The 19017-nt window shown below is 48.9% G+C and overlaps 1 protein-coding gene across 1 annotated transcript in view; it reads right to left on the reverse strand.

Annotated features, from left to right (window-relative positions):
• Window positions 1-19017, reverse strand: part of CACNA1A (calcium voltage-gated channel subunit alpha1 A) — a 276152-nt gene that overhangs the window by 248464 nt on the left and 8671 nt on the right. Inside the window, exon 2 of the mRNA XM_081805421.1 lies at window positions 12112-12425. Within this exon, the coding sequence (XP_081661547.1) occupies window positions 12112-12371 (260 nt within the window). The 5' untranslated portion in view covers window positions 12372-12425. The remainder of the gene's footprint in view (window positions 1-12111; window positions 12426-19017) is intronic.

The following is a 19017-nucleotide window of genomic DNA, read 5'->3' on the forward strand; positions in this document are numbered from 1 at the left end:
AATCAGGATTATTTACATCCAAGTTGATCAATGGCTCTGCATTTTTAGCTGCATTGTCAGCATTTTTTGTATTATCAGGTACCAAGTCCTTGTATTTTTCAGCATTATCTCCATATTCAAGTCTAACAGCTAAACCAAGAAGCCAGTCAATTGCTTCTTGTCGATCTTGAATCTTGAAAGGACAGTTTACATCTTTGAGATACTTTTCAAAGAACTTGGGCCAGTCACTGCTGTGGATGTTTCTTAAATTACCTCTGTCTTCAATCTTGTAGTGTCTGATTTTCTGGTCTTCAAGCCAAACAATAAAGTTTCTAAATTCTGTTTCATCTTTGCAGTTGAAGCCAGCCGGGTTGTGGTAGTCGAGGGCCGTCAGCTTGCGTCGGAACATGGTCCCCGCGTCTCGCTCTGGTCCCCCGGGCTTCGGCCGGGAGAGGACAGGCGAGGAGGAGCGGACGGCACAGGCACCAGCGACGCGGCGAAAAGGCCAAAGAAGCATATTTGTAAGAGTATGACAAACCCGTTGCTTCAGATATTTTGGTTACTAATTTTTACTATAGTTGGTCTTCTTTGTGTTTGATTTTATGCATTTATTTTTTTAAGATTTATTTATTTTAGAGAGACAGAGAGGGGCGGGGGAGGGGCAGCAGGAGAGGGAGAGAGAGAATCTCAAGCAGACCCCGCACTGAGTGGGGAGCCCTGCGTGGGCTCTATCCCAGGACCCCAAGATCATGAACTGAGCTGAAATCAAGAGTCAGATGCTTAAACCACTGAGCTACGCAGGCGCCCCTGATTTTATGCATTTAAAAACAAAATTCTGAAAAGGGGTCCCTGCACTTCTTCAGACTGCAAAGGGTCCCTTGTGAGTGTGTCTTTGCTAATCCTCCCCTGTGGCATGCTTCTCCAGCCCTGCTCCCCACCCTCTACCCCAAGATACCCTCCTCACTATCTCCATGACCCACCCCTGACTCCCCAGACTATCTCTCCTACCCATGCACACCCATAACTCTGCTCACACCTCTCTTCCAATACAGCCTTCTCTGTTACAGGAAGTTGTGGTCTCCTGCCCTAGAAGAAACATTCTTTGAAGTCAACACCCTTCTTGTCTCTTCGGAAATCCAGAACTCATTCAGGAAATTATACCAGCTGTGCCCAAAGACAGGGGGAGGAAGGTGCCTTTAAGGGTAGCAAATGGGAGGATGTGGAGGTTGGGGGATCCCCAAGTACAGACTAACTGTTCCCCAAGAGTGGTAGGATGCATGGGGTATCTGGGGTTCTAGGTTCTAGGCCTCCCCAAAGATTCCTGGGTCCCAAATGTGTCTCAGAAACAGTTGAATCTCCAGCTGGAAGGGATCTTGCAGGACAAGGGAAGGTATCAAAGGTAACCAGTGTGGACTGATGGCTAGGGGTTTGCTACCTATTCCAGATCCCCATCTGCATTCAAGGTATCCATATGGGCAAGCAGGTCAAATGCACTGGGCAAAATTTAAAATACTTACCAACCAGCAAGAGGCACCACCCCTAGAGTATGGATCATTAGGAGGCATGGGAGGACCCAGAAGGGACCTGGTGGGTGGGGGAGCTCACTCAGTGGGGGGCGGAGGGGGAACTCCAGGCTATTTACTAACTGGTATGGAAATATTTTAATATTTTAACAATAAGCTGTACCAATGTGTCCCAGCTGAATATCTGAATACACAGAGAAGAGATAATTGAAGCCAAAAGAATAAGAATCCAAACCATGAATCATATGAGAATAATTCCGTGTTGGCTTAGGAATGGATTAGACATTATTTTTTTAATCCTCCAGTGGATTTTAAGTTTCCAAGTTGTGTATAAACCTGGGGACCTCCTCTGAGTATATCGTAAGTAAAATGAGAAACGATGACCTTGCGGCCTTGGTTCTCAAGCATGACCGCATGTTAGAATCACCTGGAAATTTTGAAAATGCCAATGCTCGGACCCCACTCCCAGAGTGGGATTTAATGGGGTACAGATGGCCTAGGCGTTGGGGTTTTTACAACTTCCCAGGTGATCCTGATGTGCAGTCAAAGTTGGGAGCCACTGACCCAAAGCCATGCCTCTCAAAATGTGGACCCCGGACCACCAGCAGCAGCATCCTGGGGAGCTTTTGAGAAATATAGATTCTCAGGCCCTAACCAACCTGCCCAATCGAAACTCTGGTAAGCCCGGTGATATCTATGCTCTAACAGGGTCAATGATGGGTGCCAAGGCTAGGAGGGCCAGCAGAATTAAAAATCTGCTACTGATTATCTTGTAGGACAGCCAAAGCCAAATGGACACACTATCACCAAAACCTTCCCCACTGCAAAGAAATCCAAGACTCCAGCATGCTGCTAACCTGCTGCAGTCAGCCAGAGTCCAGCACACAGGCCTGACTCGGGACTGGAGATCGTGCACACGGATCTGAAGAGAATGGGTCAGCCTATTGTCTGCCCTTGTAGGAACCAACCAAGCCGACATGTCAGGTAAAGGCTGAGAAAAAAAACACACAAGAAAGGGTCCACATTCCATGACAGAGAAACCGGAGCAGCTCTCCAGCATGGCTCTATTTGATGAAGCCTCTTTTAAACTGAGCATCCATATTCTGAGGCAGGAACTAAAGAGTTCCACAATGTTCCAGAGGGCTCACCAACAGGCCCAATATACAGGCGCTGTGCCAGTTTGTCAAGAATTTCAGTCACATGTGTCTGCTGAAAATTCCAACATATTCTCGTTAGTCCTTCAGATGCTTCCCCATTTTTGGAGGCTTTTGGGGGCAGCTGTGAACATTTAATTGACAGCTTTGAAAGAAGGTCCCAGCCCTTCTCTGGCCCTGGAGGGAAAGGCCTCCAGATTTTTGGAAATGGACCCAGAAGAGCTAGAAGGTCATTTCTGAGCTCTGTGACTTTTGGAAAATTTCTTAACCACTCTGGGCTCTAGTTTCATGATTTAAAAAGGAGGAAAGAGTAAGTAAAGATACTCACTAAGGTTTTCTTAAAGATTAAAAGAAAGTATCAGAATGCCTGTTACAATGATGGCCATCACATCTGCTTAATAAATGTTAAAAAATAACAAAAATAAATAGACCCTCCAATTTAAGGCTTAAGCCACCACTGGTGGCTTTTGACATCATCATCTCTCCAGAAAGCACCATACGAAGTATCTTCTCTTTGTCTCCACTAACCTCTCTCTATGGTTTAGAGCAGGAGTCAGCAAGCTACATCTCTCAGGCCAGATACGGCCCACCACTTCTTTCTGTAAATAAAGTTTTATTGGTACATAGTCATTCACTGACACATGTTCTATGGCCGCTCTCACATTCCAAAGGCAGAGTTGAGTCATTGCTACAGAGACCATATGACCACATGACCCCCAAAGCTGAAAGCATTCACTCTCTGGCCCTTTATATTAGTTTGCACCCCAGATTTTGAGGTTAGATTTTCATCTCTTAGCCATGAACTCATTCCAATCTCATATGCTGCTTCTATCCAGCCTTTACTGACCACCTACTATGCGCTTAAGCCCTGGTGATACATAATCAATAAGATAAGGTCTATGCCTTTTTGGAGGTCACAGCTAGGGGCATGGGTGGGAACTTGTTCATTTTATTTAACTTATGACACCTGTAACACTTTATAATGTGCCAGGCACCATGCTAAGCATTTTGTAAATGTTTAATACTTGTAATAACCCTATGAAGCAAGTGCTATTCTATTCTGCATATATTTAAAGATTTTATTTACTTATTTGAGAGAGTGTGTGAGCGAGAGAAAGAGCACAAAAGGAGGTATAGAGGGAGAGGGAGAAGCAGACTCCCCCGCTGAGCAGGGAGCCTGATGCGGGGCTCAATCCCAGGGCCCTGGGATCATGACCTGAGCCAAACGCAGATGCTTAAGCGACTGAGCCACCCAGGCGCCCCTCTATTCTGCATTTTATAGACAAGGCAAGTGAGACTGTTAGTGGAGTCACTTGCCCAAGGTCACACGGTATGGACAGAACCAGAGTGTGAATTCAGATGGTTCCAGAGTCACTAAGCTGCGCAGGCTTCTTATTCAGAATCATTTGACCTAAGACACAGACTGGAGAGACTAGATGTTGCATACTTCCCAGGCTATTCCCAGACCACATGAAGGGAAAGACAGGCTGGCTTTTCCTCCAAGACCCTGTTATCCGAGCCCTGCCATGTCAATGTGCTCTCCCAAACTCTCTGCACCAGGATCTCCCCCAGAGCCCAGAGAGGCTGTGGTATTCGCCCAAGGTCACCCAGCTCTCGTGGGATGGGCTACGATTTGAAGGCAGCTCCTTTTGCCTCCAAATCTATCCTTTGTACAACATTTGGGGCCTTCCAGAAAAACTTAAAACAGGCAAGAACAGCCTTCTGGAATGGCAGGGGACCAGATTTGCTTTGCAAGCTGGCTTTTGGGGAGACAGTGGCATTGTTCTTTAACTGCACTGTCGTGGATCTGACTCCTGGCCCTGGACTCATCTGGAGGTTATAAGACCTGCCCCCCTTCCCTAAGGGGCTGTGACAAGTTAGAAGGTGAGAAATTATTTCATTTTATTTTATCCCAATTTGGCCTCTTTGAGCCGACTCCAGCAGCAGATTTAGAGGACGGGTTATGCGTGCCACTCACCTTCAAGATTTCATAGATTTCATTCTGAACCTGTCTCAGACTCAACATAACCACGTTCAACAGATATCGAGTGTCTTCTACCCACAAAGCTTTGTGCTGGGCAAAGCCCAAGATTCAAGGTTCAGTAAGAAAAGAATCTTCCTTCATCAAGTTTAGTACCTAAAACGCAGGTGAAAGCTTAATGTTCACACCTCATTCATTCATTCTACTATGCCAGGCATTTCCAAGTTCATGAACTTGCAAGAAGAGGAATTACGAGCTTGGGCTCTGAACTTGGACAGATCCGGGTTCCAAGGCTGGTTCTGCCCCATAGTCTCTATCATTTTCCTTTCTGTGCCTCAGTGGCCTCTTCTGTGAAATGGGTGCTGGGGTGAGGACCCCCCCCATGAGCTCATACCCGAAGCCCCTTGGCCCAGGGCCAGGCCCATGGTGATTGTGGGATAAATGAGGACTGCTCTCTGTATACCCCCTGGGTGATGTATACAGTCTTTGTCTGCATGTCTGTCTCCTCCTCCAGATAGACCCTCCTGAGTACATCATGCAGGACTTGGAACCAAAGGATGCCCTGGACAGAGAAATGAAGAGAAAATGATGTTCACTGGCTCAAAGAGACTTGCAGGTCTCCAAGCCAGAGAAAGAGAAGTCATCAATATAGATGTTCAAGTTCCCAGGGATCGATTCACTCAACAAACATTGGCACCTTCTATGCACTGGGGATACTGCAGTGGACAAGGAAGACAAAAACCCTGCTCTCATGTTGCTGGCAGTCCAATTTAGAAGGAAACACAGAATTTCAGGCAATGAACAGAGTGATGTGATCCGCAGTGTGGATCTGTGCTGAGACATCTGTGCTGAGACCTGAAAGCAAGAAGAAGCCAGCCATGCCAAGGGCATTCCTGACAGAGGCAATAGCAAGTGCAAAGGCCCTGAGGTGCAAACACTACTTGAAAATGCTGGGAACGGAAGGTAGGCCAGTGAGACTTGGCCGAAGTGAGAAGAGTCATGGTGGAAGTTCATTCAGAGATGAAGCCGATGGATCACTCCCCTTGGGTGGGGGACCAGTGCAGACAATCTGGAGGGCACAGGTGCACAGACACTATCAAGAGAAACTTGGGGTGTTGAAAAGACAGACTTCTGGAGTGATGGAAGCAGGAAAAAAGACTGGAATCAGCAATGGGCAAGAAGGCAACTCTGGAGGGACATTTGTTCACAAGCTGCTTGGGTTTCAAAAATGAGCATAGAAAATCTGATAGATCATAAGGGATGGGGGGGGAGGGGGACGGCACCATGGGGCAGGGATGTGCCCCAGGTCCTCCATGGCTGGCCACAGCCAAAGCTGCTACTACTTCAAAGGACAAAAGGAGGGTCTTTCTGCACTAAAAACCAGCCAGCCACACTGAAAAAGAAACTCCCTGGGACCAGACCTATATTTTTTTAAATATCAAGTAGGCTAGAACTGTCCAACTGCCTCCCTTAAAAAAGAAGGAAAAAAAGTGCTCTGATTTCCAAGCAGGTCTTTAAAGGTCAGATTTGGTTTAATTGTGATATCTAAACAACCTGCTATTCTTTTTTTTTTTTTTTTTAACACTGTGTAAACTGAGGCCTCTGGGTGTTTAATGATTTACCCTCCCTGGGACTATAGCAAACTGGTGTCAAGGCTCACTACGTGCCTCCATTGTCTTAAACACTTGCCATATAATGATGCATTAAATTTCACCTTTGTAGGAATTCCAGAAATGAGCATGATTATCCCCATTTTACAGACTAAGAAACTGAGGCGCAGAGAGAAGAATGTCCCTCCCCCGGAGTCACAGAGTCTGTGAGGGGCAGAGCTAGGATGTGAACTCCCGCCATCTGGCTCCCAGTCCAGGTATTCAACCACACCCCAGCCCAAGGCCAGATGGACCCCACACTTGACCCCAGGACTCACCTGAAGCCTTCAGCCCTCTGGGAGCCCTTCAAACCTCGAGATCCCCCCGAATTCATCTTTACAAGCCCTTTGTGCATGAAAAAAGACATTGCCATATATGTAGTGATGGAGTATCATACGATGAAAATTGGATTCTCGCTTTGGGGCTGCCTTCCATTTCTCAGAACACTGAGAAGGAAGAATGAGCCGGGGAGGTGGGTACCGGGGTTGGTGAGCAGACTGCCTCCCATTCTGCGCTGCCCGCGTCCGCTCCGCTCGGGAGCCACACCGCCACCTGGTGGTTAGTCATGGCATCCGCAGGCGAGCGGGGGCACCGCCGGGGGAGAACTGGGTTCCCCTGGCCTGGGTATCCACCAGGTCACCACCAAAGCCAGCTGTTCCAGCCCAGAGGCCCACAAACTCCTGCAAATGGCCTATTTTCAGCTTTGCAGCCCAGTGTGTTAGAGACTCGACTCCACCACCGTGGTGCAGAAGTAGCCACAGGATGAGAGGTGCATAAACCAGCCAAGGTGCGTTCCAAAAAAACTTACTGCACATTGAATTTTGAATTTCATACAATTTCACATATCAAGAAATATTACTCTTCTTTTGATTTTTTTCAACCACTTAAACATGTAAAAACCTTTCTTAGCCCGTGGGCCATACAACAGGTGTCTGGTCAGATTTGGCTCTCTCACTGTAGCTTCCTGACCCCGGTTCCAGAAGATAGCGACCCAGCAAAGAACAAACCCTGCAAAAATTCCTGCCCCCAGGGAGCTAGTGGAGAGAATACAAGCAAGTAATCAACAAGATAAAAAGCCAAATGTGTAATAAATATGAGTTGGTCATCAGTGCTCATCAGAAAAATAAAGTAAGGCAGAAGGAATAGGTAGGTACAGAGGCTGAATTTTAAACAGGGTGGTGAGGAAAGGCTTGCTGAGGAGATGACCTTTAAGTAAAGGCTAGAAGGAGGTAAGGAAGGAGCCATATGGGTGTAGGGGTCAAAGCTATTCCAGTCAGAGGGCACAGCCAATGCAAAGGTCCTGAGACAGGACTGCCCTGATGTGTTCAAGGAACAGTGAGGAGGTCCAGGTGGCTGGAGCAGGGTGAGTAAGGAGGAGAGTGAGAAGAGGTGAAAGCAGGGAAGTGACAGGCAGATCACACTGGACCTTGATGGCCTTCAGGAGGACTTCGGGTTTGACCCAAGTGAGGTATGAGCCCCAGAAAACCCAAATCCATCTCAACAACCACTGAGGTCACATGTGGGTTAAACATGCTCCTTGGGGTCCAGTGGCAGTAGTCATTTTACCAACGGTCCCATATAATCCTAAATAGTCCAGCGAAAACCTTCTTCCTCACCTGGCACGTCCCCTCCTCTCAGCTCAGGCTCTGGGGACCAGGACAATTTAGGCTGCCCACCCCAGCCCCAACTGGTGACCTACAGGATGGCTGAGCCTGAGCCCCCACATCCTAGAAACAGCCAGTTCTGGCCTGGGAGTCCAGATCCTGCCATGCTGTCCTGACTCAGCCCCCAGGTGCCTCAGTAACCCTGGGGACCTGCTTGCCCATCTGCATAAGGAGGACTAATAATACCACCACCAGCTCGAGCGGCTTCACAAGCTTGCTCTGTGCCTGTGATGAGTCGTGGAGCACAGAAACACTCGAAAATAATGACCTTCTGCACCATCTATTTAGAACAGTGATGATGAGGATTAAATGAGTTAACGTATAGAAAGGGCTTGGCGCTGCACCCTGCAGATAGTAAATGCTCCGTAAATGTTGGTTATGATCACTATCTTCACAGCATGAAAAGTTTCATTCACGGTTCTCCTTGCAGTTTGCTTGGCTCTCCTCCCCCCACCCTCCGTTCTCCCACCCGGGCCCTCTGTTCTCTGACCATGACAGTGACGGTGGTGATGACCGAGAACCTGGCTGTTGAGACTATCCTCCCACCTCATGTGGGAGCCTGTTAGAAAGAAATGCAGAGTCCCAGGGCACCCCCACCCCAGCCCTGCTGGAACATGCGTCTCACAAGGCCCTGCAGGGGTTTGCAGGCACAGGATGAGAACCAGCCTGGAAATCCTCCCCAGGGAGGCCCTCGGGGGGAGGGGGGTCCCCCACCAGATCACAGCCCCTCGGCACTCTTCCTGTTGGTCACCATTTGTTTCATATTGGATTTTCCTGCTGGGTGGAGAGCATCATTGCCGTGAGAGCAGACTATTGACTGATGTGTCCCCAAGGCCCCACATGGAGCTGAGCACAGAGAGGGTGTCCTAAATATTGGTAAAAGAAAGAAGTAGGGATGCCTGGATGGCTCAGTGAGTTAAGCGTCTGCCTTTGGCTCAGGTCATGATCCCAGGGTCCTGGGATCGAGTCCCGCTTTGGGGGACTCCTTGCACAGCGGGGAGTCTGCTTCTCCCTCTGCCACTCCTCTCTCTCTCTAAAAAATAATATAAAATATTTTTTAAAAAAAGATATAATGACCGAATGCAACACACAGACCTTCCCGATGTAAAAAAATCAGCTGTATAAAGACAAGCGGAGACATTTGAATGTGGAGTGGAAGTTAGGTGATATTTTTAAAAGTCACTGTTAATTCTGCCAATGGGATATGAGTATGAAAATGTCTGTGTGGTTTGGAGATGTCGTCTGAAGCTTGTGAACTCATACAAGGTTGGGGATTGGTTTGAAAATAGCTCAGAAAATAAAGACAAAAATGGATTTATGATGTAAGTCTGGCAAAATTCTGATAATTATTAAATTTGGGTGACGTGTACGTGGGGTTCACTGTTCTCTCTACTCAGTGTATTTGAACATTTTCAGAGGAAAGAGCTCTGACAAACACAGTATTCAAAAAGTGAAAGTAAACTTCAAAAACAGGAGCTTTTGTACAATTAAATTCAAAAAATGAAAACCACTTAAAAATAATGTATCCCATTGGTGCCTCATGTTTTTGACACTTCTATTTTATGTATATTATTGTATAGGGCATATGATAAATATAGCAGAATACTTATATAATTGACAAATAAATAAAAATATATGTGTTGTGGTGTGCTGAAAGCATGTTTGTTTTACTGGTAGGGGTAGGAGTTCAGAAGTTTGGAGCTCGTGGCTATAAAGATTGCGAATCTTCATATGATCCTAGAAAGCAACAGGAATGGGAAACTGAGGCACGAGTTGGCCATTCAAGGAGGTTGTGATGGAATTGACACCGTAACCGATGTCTCCTGATTCTGAAGACCCTCCACCTCTCCTCTCTTTCTCCCTGATATGACTGAATTTCTTTCTGAGTGAATGGAAAGTAAATTTCCGCCACTTTCTGTTATAGAAACTCTTTGGCCAAATGGTTAAAAGCTTGGGTTCTGGGGGCATCTGGGGGGCTCAGTCGGTTAAGTGTTTGCCTTAGGCTCAGATCATGGTCTCGGGGTCCTGGGATCGAGCCCAGCATCTCACTCCCTGCTCAGTGGGGAGTCTGCTTCTCCCTCTTCCTCTGCCCCCCCACTTGTGCTCTCTCTCCCTCTCTCTCTCTCGCAAATAAATAAATAAAATCTTAAAAAAAAAAAAAAAGAGCTTGAGTTTTAGAGGCTGACAGCCCCAGGGTTTGAACCCCGGGTCTGCCACTTTCTAGCTGGGAGGCCCCGGGCAAGTTACTTCACTTCTCCCAGCCTCTCCTTTCTCATCCGTGAACTGAGGATGATGCAGACTCTACTACCTGGCAGAACAGGAGAAGACAACAAGATTACAAAGTGTCTGTCTATCAGTAGGCGCCCAATAAACATTAGCTGCCGTCATTATTATAAATTATAATATTTTCCTTGGGCAACTGGGAATTTTTTTTTTTTTTACTTCTTTAATTCACTGACACTTTTCCTTACCCTAAAAATCTCTTTTCAGTGGTCTGCAGAAATAACTCATTTCAACCCCTTAAAGAAGCCTCACTGATTCTGAGAGAACTAATCAAATTTCTTTTCAAAAGGAAAAAAAAAAAAAAGGAAACAGGAGAATGGAAATAAACAGAGACTCAAGAGGGAAGGGAGAGGAGAGAGGAGGCAAGTTTTGGAGAGGGAATAATAGAAGATCGGTGTTTGGCATTGAAGCTGCAGACGTTAAATACACCCTAGTTATTTAAGGAAGGAGGGATGGACAGATAGGCAGATGGAAAGATGGATGGGTAGGTGGGTGGATGGATAGAAATATGGACAGGTGAATGGATGGAAGGAAGGAAGGGAGGGAGGGAGAGAGGAAGGAAGGAAGGAAGGAAGGAAGGAAGGAAGGAAGGAAGGAAGGAAGGAAGGAAGGAAGGAAGGAAGGAAGGAAGGAAGGAAAGATAGAAGGATAGGTGAGTGGGTGGGAGGCTAGATAGGTGGATGGGGAGGAGAAAATCAGAAGGAACACCGTGTGGAAAAATAAATAAAGCTTTATCACATTGCCTTTCTAAATGATGCCCCAATGTGCCACCAGATGTCAGCCTAACTTCAGGAAAACGCCTCAGAGGCCAAATTAGCAACACCTTTTGATGAGTTTTCATTGCACTCTCTATTTACACATCCCTCATCAGCACACCCCTGAACCCAACTGGCATTTATAACCCAGCTCTTCCTCCCAGCAGACAGAAACTCCAGGGAAGCCGGGTGGAGAGCTGTGTGTGGTGCTGGAGACCATGTTGCTAATTTCCCAGAGGTCAGACTGGAGCCTTGGAAAGGGTGGGAGAGGGGATTTCAGGATCCCCAGGAGTGATTAGCGTCCAGGCCAGCCTCAGCTCCAGTCGCCCTGAAATGTGTATTCAGAATCCCACCTTCTTGAGGTCTGTCCAGGAATCCACCCCAGTTCTGAGCCTTTGCCAAAGAAGCTCTTGAGAAAAAGAAAAAGAAAAAGAGCACCAGCTTTCCTTCTGTACCTGGGACTGAAACGTTCACACACTGCTTCCATCATCAGCCTAGAAAGAGCGATTTCACGGTGAGGGTATGAGCCCAGGGGAGGGCACTTGTCCAAGATCACAGGAACAGAGCCGGCTCAAAGCCCGCCCTTCCTCCCCAAGTCTCCTAGACTCCTAGGAGAAGACCCACTTTCGGGGTCACTGGCAAAGAGGGAGAGGGCCCAGGACCAGAGAAACCAGAGCGAGCACATTTCCCCAGCCCCCCTCTCTGCCTGCAGTACAAACTTCATCTCCAGCCCGCAAACCCTGGAGTCTAGTCTCAGTGCTTGAGGTAGAAATGCGATTCCCGGTCCCCACCCCTCCCACCACTCCCACCCCCGAAAACAGCATTTCTCGGCCGGATTCAGGAATGCCTCCCATTGGAAATACTCGGAGGCCATCCCCACCGAGTGGACACCCACAGACCCGGGCGCAGGGTCTTCCGCGGACGCCCTGGTGCGCCTACCCCTACCCCCTTTGTTACTGCACCCCGGGCTGCGCAGGGGTTCACAGGAGCTTACAGCAAGGCCGTAGCGGTCTACAGGCATGGAAGGGTTCAGACGCCAGCCTCGCTTTAGGGGTGCTCTCCAGTCCCTGGGGCGTGCCTGCCCCCCACCCGGTGCCCCAGCCCGTCTGCCCCGCGTACTCACTCCCATTCCTTCCTCCTGGCCTGGGGGGTGCTGTGGACTTTGTGCGCCTGGTGGGCCAAGATGACATCCCGGTGGTCCACCACGCCGCCCCGCCGCTTCAGAGTGGGGCCCTGGAAGGCGCCGCTCATCCGGGGGATCCGCGCGTCCTGCGGGGCGCTGGCCGTGCGGTCCGCACCCAGGGGCCCCGAGCCGCCGTCGTGCAGGGCGTCATAACTGCGCGGGGAGAACATGGGGTCCGGGACCCGGGAGGCCTTCCACATCCATGGGCCTCGCTCAGAACTCGCAGGGTCTTCGGCCTCCAGCACAGCGCGCAGCTGGAGGAGAGAGCAGAGAGCGGGCGGAGGGTGAGCGCGGCGCGCAGCGCACGGGGACAGGAGGGAAGGGAGCCCGGGGACAGGAGGGAAGGGAGCCCGGGGACGGCCACTCACGCTGCCCCCCGGCCGGCCGAGCGGGGTTTAGCATTTCCTTGGCAACTCGGGCCGGGAAGCCGGTTCTCGGGAGCTGCCCGGCAACCGCCGCACCCTGATGGAGGGACACACCACGGAGGGCGGGACGGCGGATGGCTCAGCACCTCAGTGTTCCCGTCTGCAAAACGGGTCATGAGGAGCCTGCTCGTTCACTCTCCTCAGGTTCCCGGGCCCGTGAGCGGCACAGACTTAGAAAACTGAAAGGGCAAGGTCAAGGGGTCGGCTTTAAAATCCACGTGGGGCGTGGCCATCTATCCAGTGAGCCTACTCTTCGCCACGTGGCTGGGTTTTTGGAAAAAAGGGACCGGGTTCCCAACACTCACAAAGATACCAGGTGGACACTCAGCACCAGATAGCACTCAGAGGAACTTGGAGTCCCGAGATCTTTGTCTTCATTTTCACTCACTTATTCACTCAACAAACACTAGGTGAGCAGTCACTGTGTAAGAGCCCTGGCTGGGAGCTGGGGACACAGCCCAGAACGAGACAAATATCCTCCTGTCGTGGAACAGACGTTCTACTGGGGGAACAGATGTATGATGAATAAAATAAGTACATTATGTAGAGATTAGGGGCTAAAACTGTGGTGGAAATTAATCAGGAAAGGTGTATTTGCTTGCTGGATACTAGAGTATCACAGACTGGGTGGCTTAAGGAACAGAAATTTATTTCCCCACAATTCTGGAGGCTTACAATTCCAAGATCAAGGTGCTGGCAGCATTGACTTCTTCTGAGCCCTCTTTTTGGCTTATAGATGGCTGTCTTCTCCCTGTGCCTCCCCATCCTTCTGTGTATGTCTGTGTCTTAATCTCTTCTTACAAGGACACCAGTCATACTGGATTGGAGCCCACCTATATGACCTCATTTCATTTTAATTACTTCTCTAAAGGTTCTGTTTCCAAATACGGTCACATTCAGAGGTACTGAGGGTTAGTGTTTCAATATATGAAGGGGGTGGGACACAACTGAGTCCATAATAAAGGGTGATAGGAAGTGTTGGGTGGGCTGGTTATTGTATTAAATAGGAGGTCAGAGATGGCCTCACTGAGGGAATGATATGTGAGCAGAGGCCCTAAGAAAGTGATGCAGGAGTCATGTGGGTATCTGAGGGAAGAGTGTTCTAGGCAGAGAGAAGAGCAGGTGCAAAAGTCCTGAGGCAGAGTTATGTGTGACTTGCTCAAGGAACAGTGAGGAGGAGGCCCTAGCAGCTGTGAGTGATTGAGGAGAGAGCAGAGGAGATGAGGCTGGGGAGGTGATGGGGCAGAGCTTATGGGACCTGGTGGACCATGGGGAGGACTCTACTTCTTTCCTCCTGGAGTGAGACAGTCCATGGCTTTTGGCATGCACACCTCACCCAGCAGCATATTTTCCATCTCAGACTTATTCTTCCCACCTGAAAAGTCCCCACACTAGCCACTCCACATCTGTCCAGGAAAAGCAAACCCACTGGAAGGCTAGCATGAATGAAATAGGGTTAGGAGGCTGAATCTCATGCACAAATGTTGTATAAGTCACCTCAACAACCAGAGGTGTAAGGAGATGGGTTCAGGCCACCCTGTATTGCCAAAAATAAATAATAAATACATAAAATGGGTGTGGGAATGGAAGCTCATCTCTCCCAACCCCCAATTATCTCCTCTCATCCTGCTGGAAGCATCCAAAGAGCTCTCCTAGCCCCTCCTAAGCAGATCAGTTCACTATCAGTTTAACGACAACAGTTACCCTCTGGTTTTTTCCAAATCTTTTAACTGATGGAGTGTAATAGATCTATCCTTCATGATGCCTTTACGCTTCAATTTATTCTCATGAAACCTTACTCTAAAACATCTGCAATCATGCATTTATAAAGTCTTTGTGTTTTTCCACGTACATTCCCTTTGCGTGGAAAACAAAATCTGTTATTCCTGTTATAAGCATGCACACATGGAAGGCATTTTCCTTCCCATTTTACAGAGATAAAGCTGAGGACAGAAGGTAGATTCGAGTGCCTTGCTACCAGGTTCCTTTTCTACCTGCAGGAGTCACCCCTCCCTGCCAAAAAAAATATATATTATTACTGCGTCAGTATTAAAAAAAAAGAATCTATCTTACAGGTTGGGTGTATTGTGTAGTACCTACCACTTAGCTAAAACCCTAGAGACCAGGCACAGTGGAAGCACCTTGATGGAGAAAGTTCCACACACCTACAAAAGGTATATTTGTACCCGGGAAGGTGGGAGGAGGAGCTGGAAAGACAAAATCTAAGGCATACACCCCAGATGACATCCACCTGCTTGTCCCACAGCCCCAAGCCAGGATGCTCCGTTCCCCACCCCGCCCTCCAGCACATGCTCCCAGGCTCCCCATTTCGTTGTGGGTTTCCCGATTTACCCTGATGCCCAAACGACAAAATGAGTAGTCACTCCTGGCTCCTCACTTCCCTCCACTCCCTGCATCAGATGCATCAGCGGGTCCTGAATCCGATCACTTCTAGCCACTGCATGCCCCACCACCACCACAACGCTCACCTGGCCTTGCGTAGCTGCCTCTCCTGGGTCAGTGGGCTTCCCCGCTCCCACTCCCAACTCCTGCCCTGCACACGGCTGTGCAGTCAGTGGGTCTTTCTGAAAGTCTGCAGTCAGCACTTCCACTGTTATGGGAATAAAAGCCACACCCTACAGGGCTGAGCCCTCTCCCTGACCTCATACCCATCTCTTCTCCCCTTTGCCCTCTTAGCTCCAGACTCATCGGCCTCCTCACCGTTCCTGGTCTCCGCCAAGCTCATTCCACCTCTGCACCTGCTGTTCCCTCTTCCTAGAATGCTGTTCCCCTCATCTCCGACAGGCCAGCTCCCTTTCATCATTCAGGGCTATGATCAGATGCAGGCGCTCCCCATCACATCCTCCAACGAGGTCTTCCTCATGGAGCTCATCACTCTCTGGGACTGGGTACTTATGTGCAGCCTTGGATAACATCTGCCTCCCCCAAAGGAAGTCAGCGCCACCTGGGCAAGGATCTTGATCTGTCTCGTTGCTGTTGGGTCCCTGCCGCCTTAAATATTTCTTGCCTGAATGAATGATCTCAGGAATGGGTCTACCCAAGAAAACATCATCAAGCACCTTGCAACTGCCTGGGGCCCAGGACTTCTCCTGAGTCGGGAAGGGATGAAGTATGGTGGGAAAGAAGATGCCAGGTCCTACCCCAGCACACGATCAACTCGCTGTGTGGTCCCCAGCAAATTACTGAACCCTCCAAGTCTGTTTTCTCCAGCATAACGTGGAGGTGGTGATAGGTACCACGGAGAGCCATCGTGAGGGGTCAGCGAGCGAACCTGTGGGAAGGCAGCATCCTGAGCACAGCGCCGGGCCATGGGAAGTGCTTGGTCAACACCGGGGTTCATGTTGATATTGTGGCAGGCAGGCAGGGCCTGGCAGCAGTGGGGACGGGGGCCAGCTGCTCTAGCAACACCATCCAGCATGCTCTGCAGAGCGGTTCCAATGGAGCCCCAGCTGTCCACATGTACGCATGCGAAATAAACACATCCCCAGCCAACGGGCACTTCCCAGCCGGGTGTCCGTCCCTGGCACCTGCTGGGCCCCATGACCAGGTGTGCTACTCCCTCTCTCTGTTTGCCCAACCACAGCACAGAGGAAATGGCAAAGCATGTGGGGTTTGCTTCCCTCAGAAGCAGCCAGGTTCGATGAACAGACGGTGCAAAGAGAAGACAATGGGGAAAAGCAAATAGAAGAGCATAAGCCACGTGAAGCCTGAGGCCACAGAGAGCCGTATTGTTAATGTTATAAGAATAGAATTCTACAAAGCACCAGGTACCGCTGTATCCACCACTTTCCTGAATCCAAACTGAAGCCGCACCTGAGAGGGGGGACTGACCCCTACTGCTATACCTGGACCAGCCTGAGTTTCCATGGCAACCAGATGGTGCCTGGAGATGCTGTGATTAATATAGGCTGGCACTGGAGCTCTGGGGAAGGAGTGGGGAGGGAGGCGACTGCAGGGAAGTCTGGGGGCCTGCTGTGACCCCCTGCACATGGACAGAGACATTTACACAGCTGTGCTGGGCACCGGGCATCACCACCCATGAGCGAAACAAGTGCTAATTACTGGTAAAGCAGCTTTATCTCCAGTGAAAATTAGTAGAAGTATGGCAACGAAGCAAAAAAGCAAAGGTAAAACATTCTCTAACACTTCTCAGGCTCGTCATACACATTGGAAAGACACAGGATGCTCCTAGAGAGAGAGCATGGGAACTCAAAAATGTCCCGAGGTCCTTTATTCAGGAAATAAAAGTAAGGCTAGGCAGGGGCCAGAATATAACCCTAAAAGACTTCAATTTATTCACGGGTGCCAGTGGATGTCTTTCCCCCCCCGTCTGGAAGGAAAATTGAAAACCTTAAAACAGCCAGGTAGTTCCACTCATGAATGCATAAAGCTACCAAAAGTCATGTTCATAAAGCTCTATTTATAGTAGCTCCAAACTGGAAGCAACCCAAAGGCCCATCAACAAGAAAATGAGAAACAAACAGTGATATATCCATATAAGGGAATACTATGCAGCAATGAAAAAAAATGTGAGGGGCACCAGGGTGGCTCCGTCAGTTAAACATCGGACTTCGGCTCAGGTCATGATCTCGGGGTCCTGGCATCGAGCCCCATGTCGGGCTCCCTCCTCAGTGGGGAGCCTGCTTATCCCTCTGCCTCTGCCCTCCCCTCCCCCACCTCATGCTCTCTCTCTCTCAAATATATAAAATAAAGTCTTAAAAAAAAAAGAACGTGCTGAAGTCAATAATGTGGAGGAATCTCACAGACAGGCACAAAGCAGGACCCACTGCAGTATTTCATTGTCATGAAGTTCAAAAACAGGCAAAACGAATCCACAGTGATGAGAATCAAGAAGAATACTTTGACCTTGGGGGTGGGGAGCTATTGACTGGGAGGCAACACAAGGGAGCCTGCTGGTGAGATTTCCAGATAAAATACAGAATGCCCAGTTGCATGTGATATACTTACACTAAAAAGCTATTCACTGTTTATCTGAAATTCAATTTTAATCAGGTGTTCTAAAATTTTTTTATTTGCTTAACCTGACAATCCACTGGGGGGGATAGAAGTTCCTTGGCTCTTGACCTGGGTGACAGTGGGGACACATATATATGCAAGTATAAAAAATCATTTGAGCATTTTCCTGCATGTTTGTTACATCATAAAATTTTTTTAAGTTGAAAGAATCATAGGAAATTCATTAAGAAGGATTAGACGTGCCCTACCTCTTGACAACTAAGTTTTGAGTTGGGCAGGAAAAGAGCCATAGGTCAGGTCTCCCCTCCTAAACACAAGTCCCAGAGGAGGTGGGAAATCTACTCCCTCGTGTTACAGATAAGACTGAGCTTTGGTGAGGTGCAGTGGCTCACCCAAGTTCCCAGAGCACGGAGCAGACAGGCCAGGGATATGGACCTGGGTTTCTTGGGACTCCCAACACCTTTCTCTGAGGTCCAACCCAGAGTCTGGCACTGAGCAATCTTCTTGCAAGGCCCACTTCTCCTAAAACATAAACAATCCTTGGGGGTCAGGATTTTGTCCTCCATGATCTTGAGGCACGGTGTGGAGGAGGAGAGCCATTTCCTGGCCAGGAACACCCTCCCAGGGCTATCAGGTGAGTTGGAAACAAAATTTCATCGTGCTTAACCTGCCATGCATTTGGGGGTCTATTTGTTACAGCAGCATGCCTGTCTGAGTCAGCTCCAGCTTCCATAACAAATCAGAGATTGAGTGGCTTAAGCAACAGAAATTTATTTTCTCACAGTTCTAGAAGCTGGAAGTCTAAGACCAGCATGGTCAGTTCCTGGCGAGAACTCTCTTCCTGGCTCACAATGGCCACCTTCTTGCTGCGTCCTCACATGGAGGAGACAGAAAGAGCAAGTCTTCCAGGGTCTCCTCTTATAAGGGCATTAATCCCATCAGGAAAGCCCCACCCTGGTGACCCCATCTAACTCCCAAAGGCCCCATCTCCAAATGCCACCTCACTGGGGGTTAGGGCTTCAACATAGGAACTGGGAGCACACAACTCAGCCCACAGCATTCCCTAACTAATACACCACTTGACAGAAGCAACACTGGTTCCATTCAACGAATGTTTTCCTTGTGCTTTGAAAGCTTCGCATTCAAGTGGAATACACACAAGTGTGCAGTCCTGTTGAGAACACCAAAGTGTTCATTAAAAAGACAGCCAGGAGGGGTGCCGGGGTGGCTCAGTCAGTTAAGTGTCCAACTCTTCATTTCGGCTCAGGTCATGATCTCAGGGTCCAGGATCAAGCCCTAGGTCGGGCTCCATGCTCAGGGGGGGGTCTGCTTGAAATTCTCTCTCCCTCTCCCTCTGCCCTTCCTCCTGCTTGTGCTTGCTCTCTCTCTCTCTCTCTCAAATAAATCAATAAATCTTAGAAAA

Source organism: Leptonychotes weddellii, chromosome 1, assembly GCF_054177405.1.
Source record: "Leptonychotes weddellii isolate Sample4059 chromosome 1, ASM5417740v2, whole genome shotgun sequence".
Lineage (NCBI taxonomy): Eukaryota > Metazoa > Chordata > Mammalia > Carnivora > Phocidae > Leptonychotes > Leptonychotes weddellii.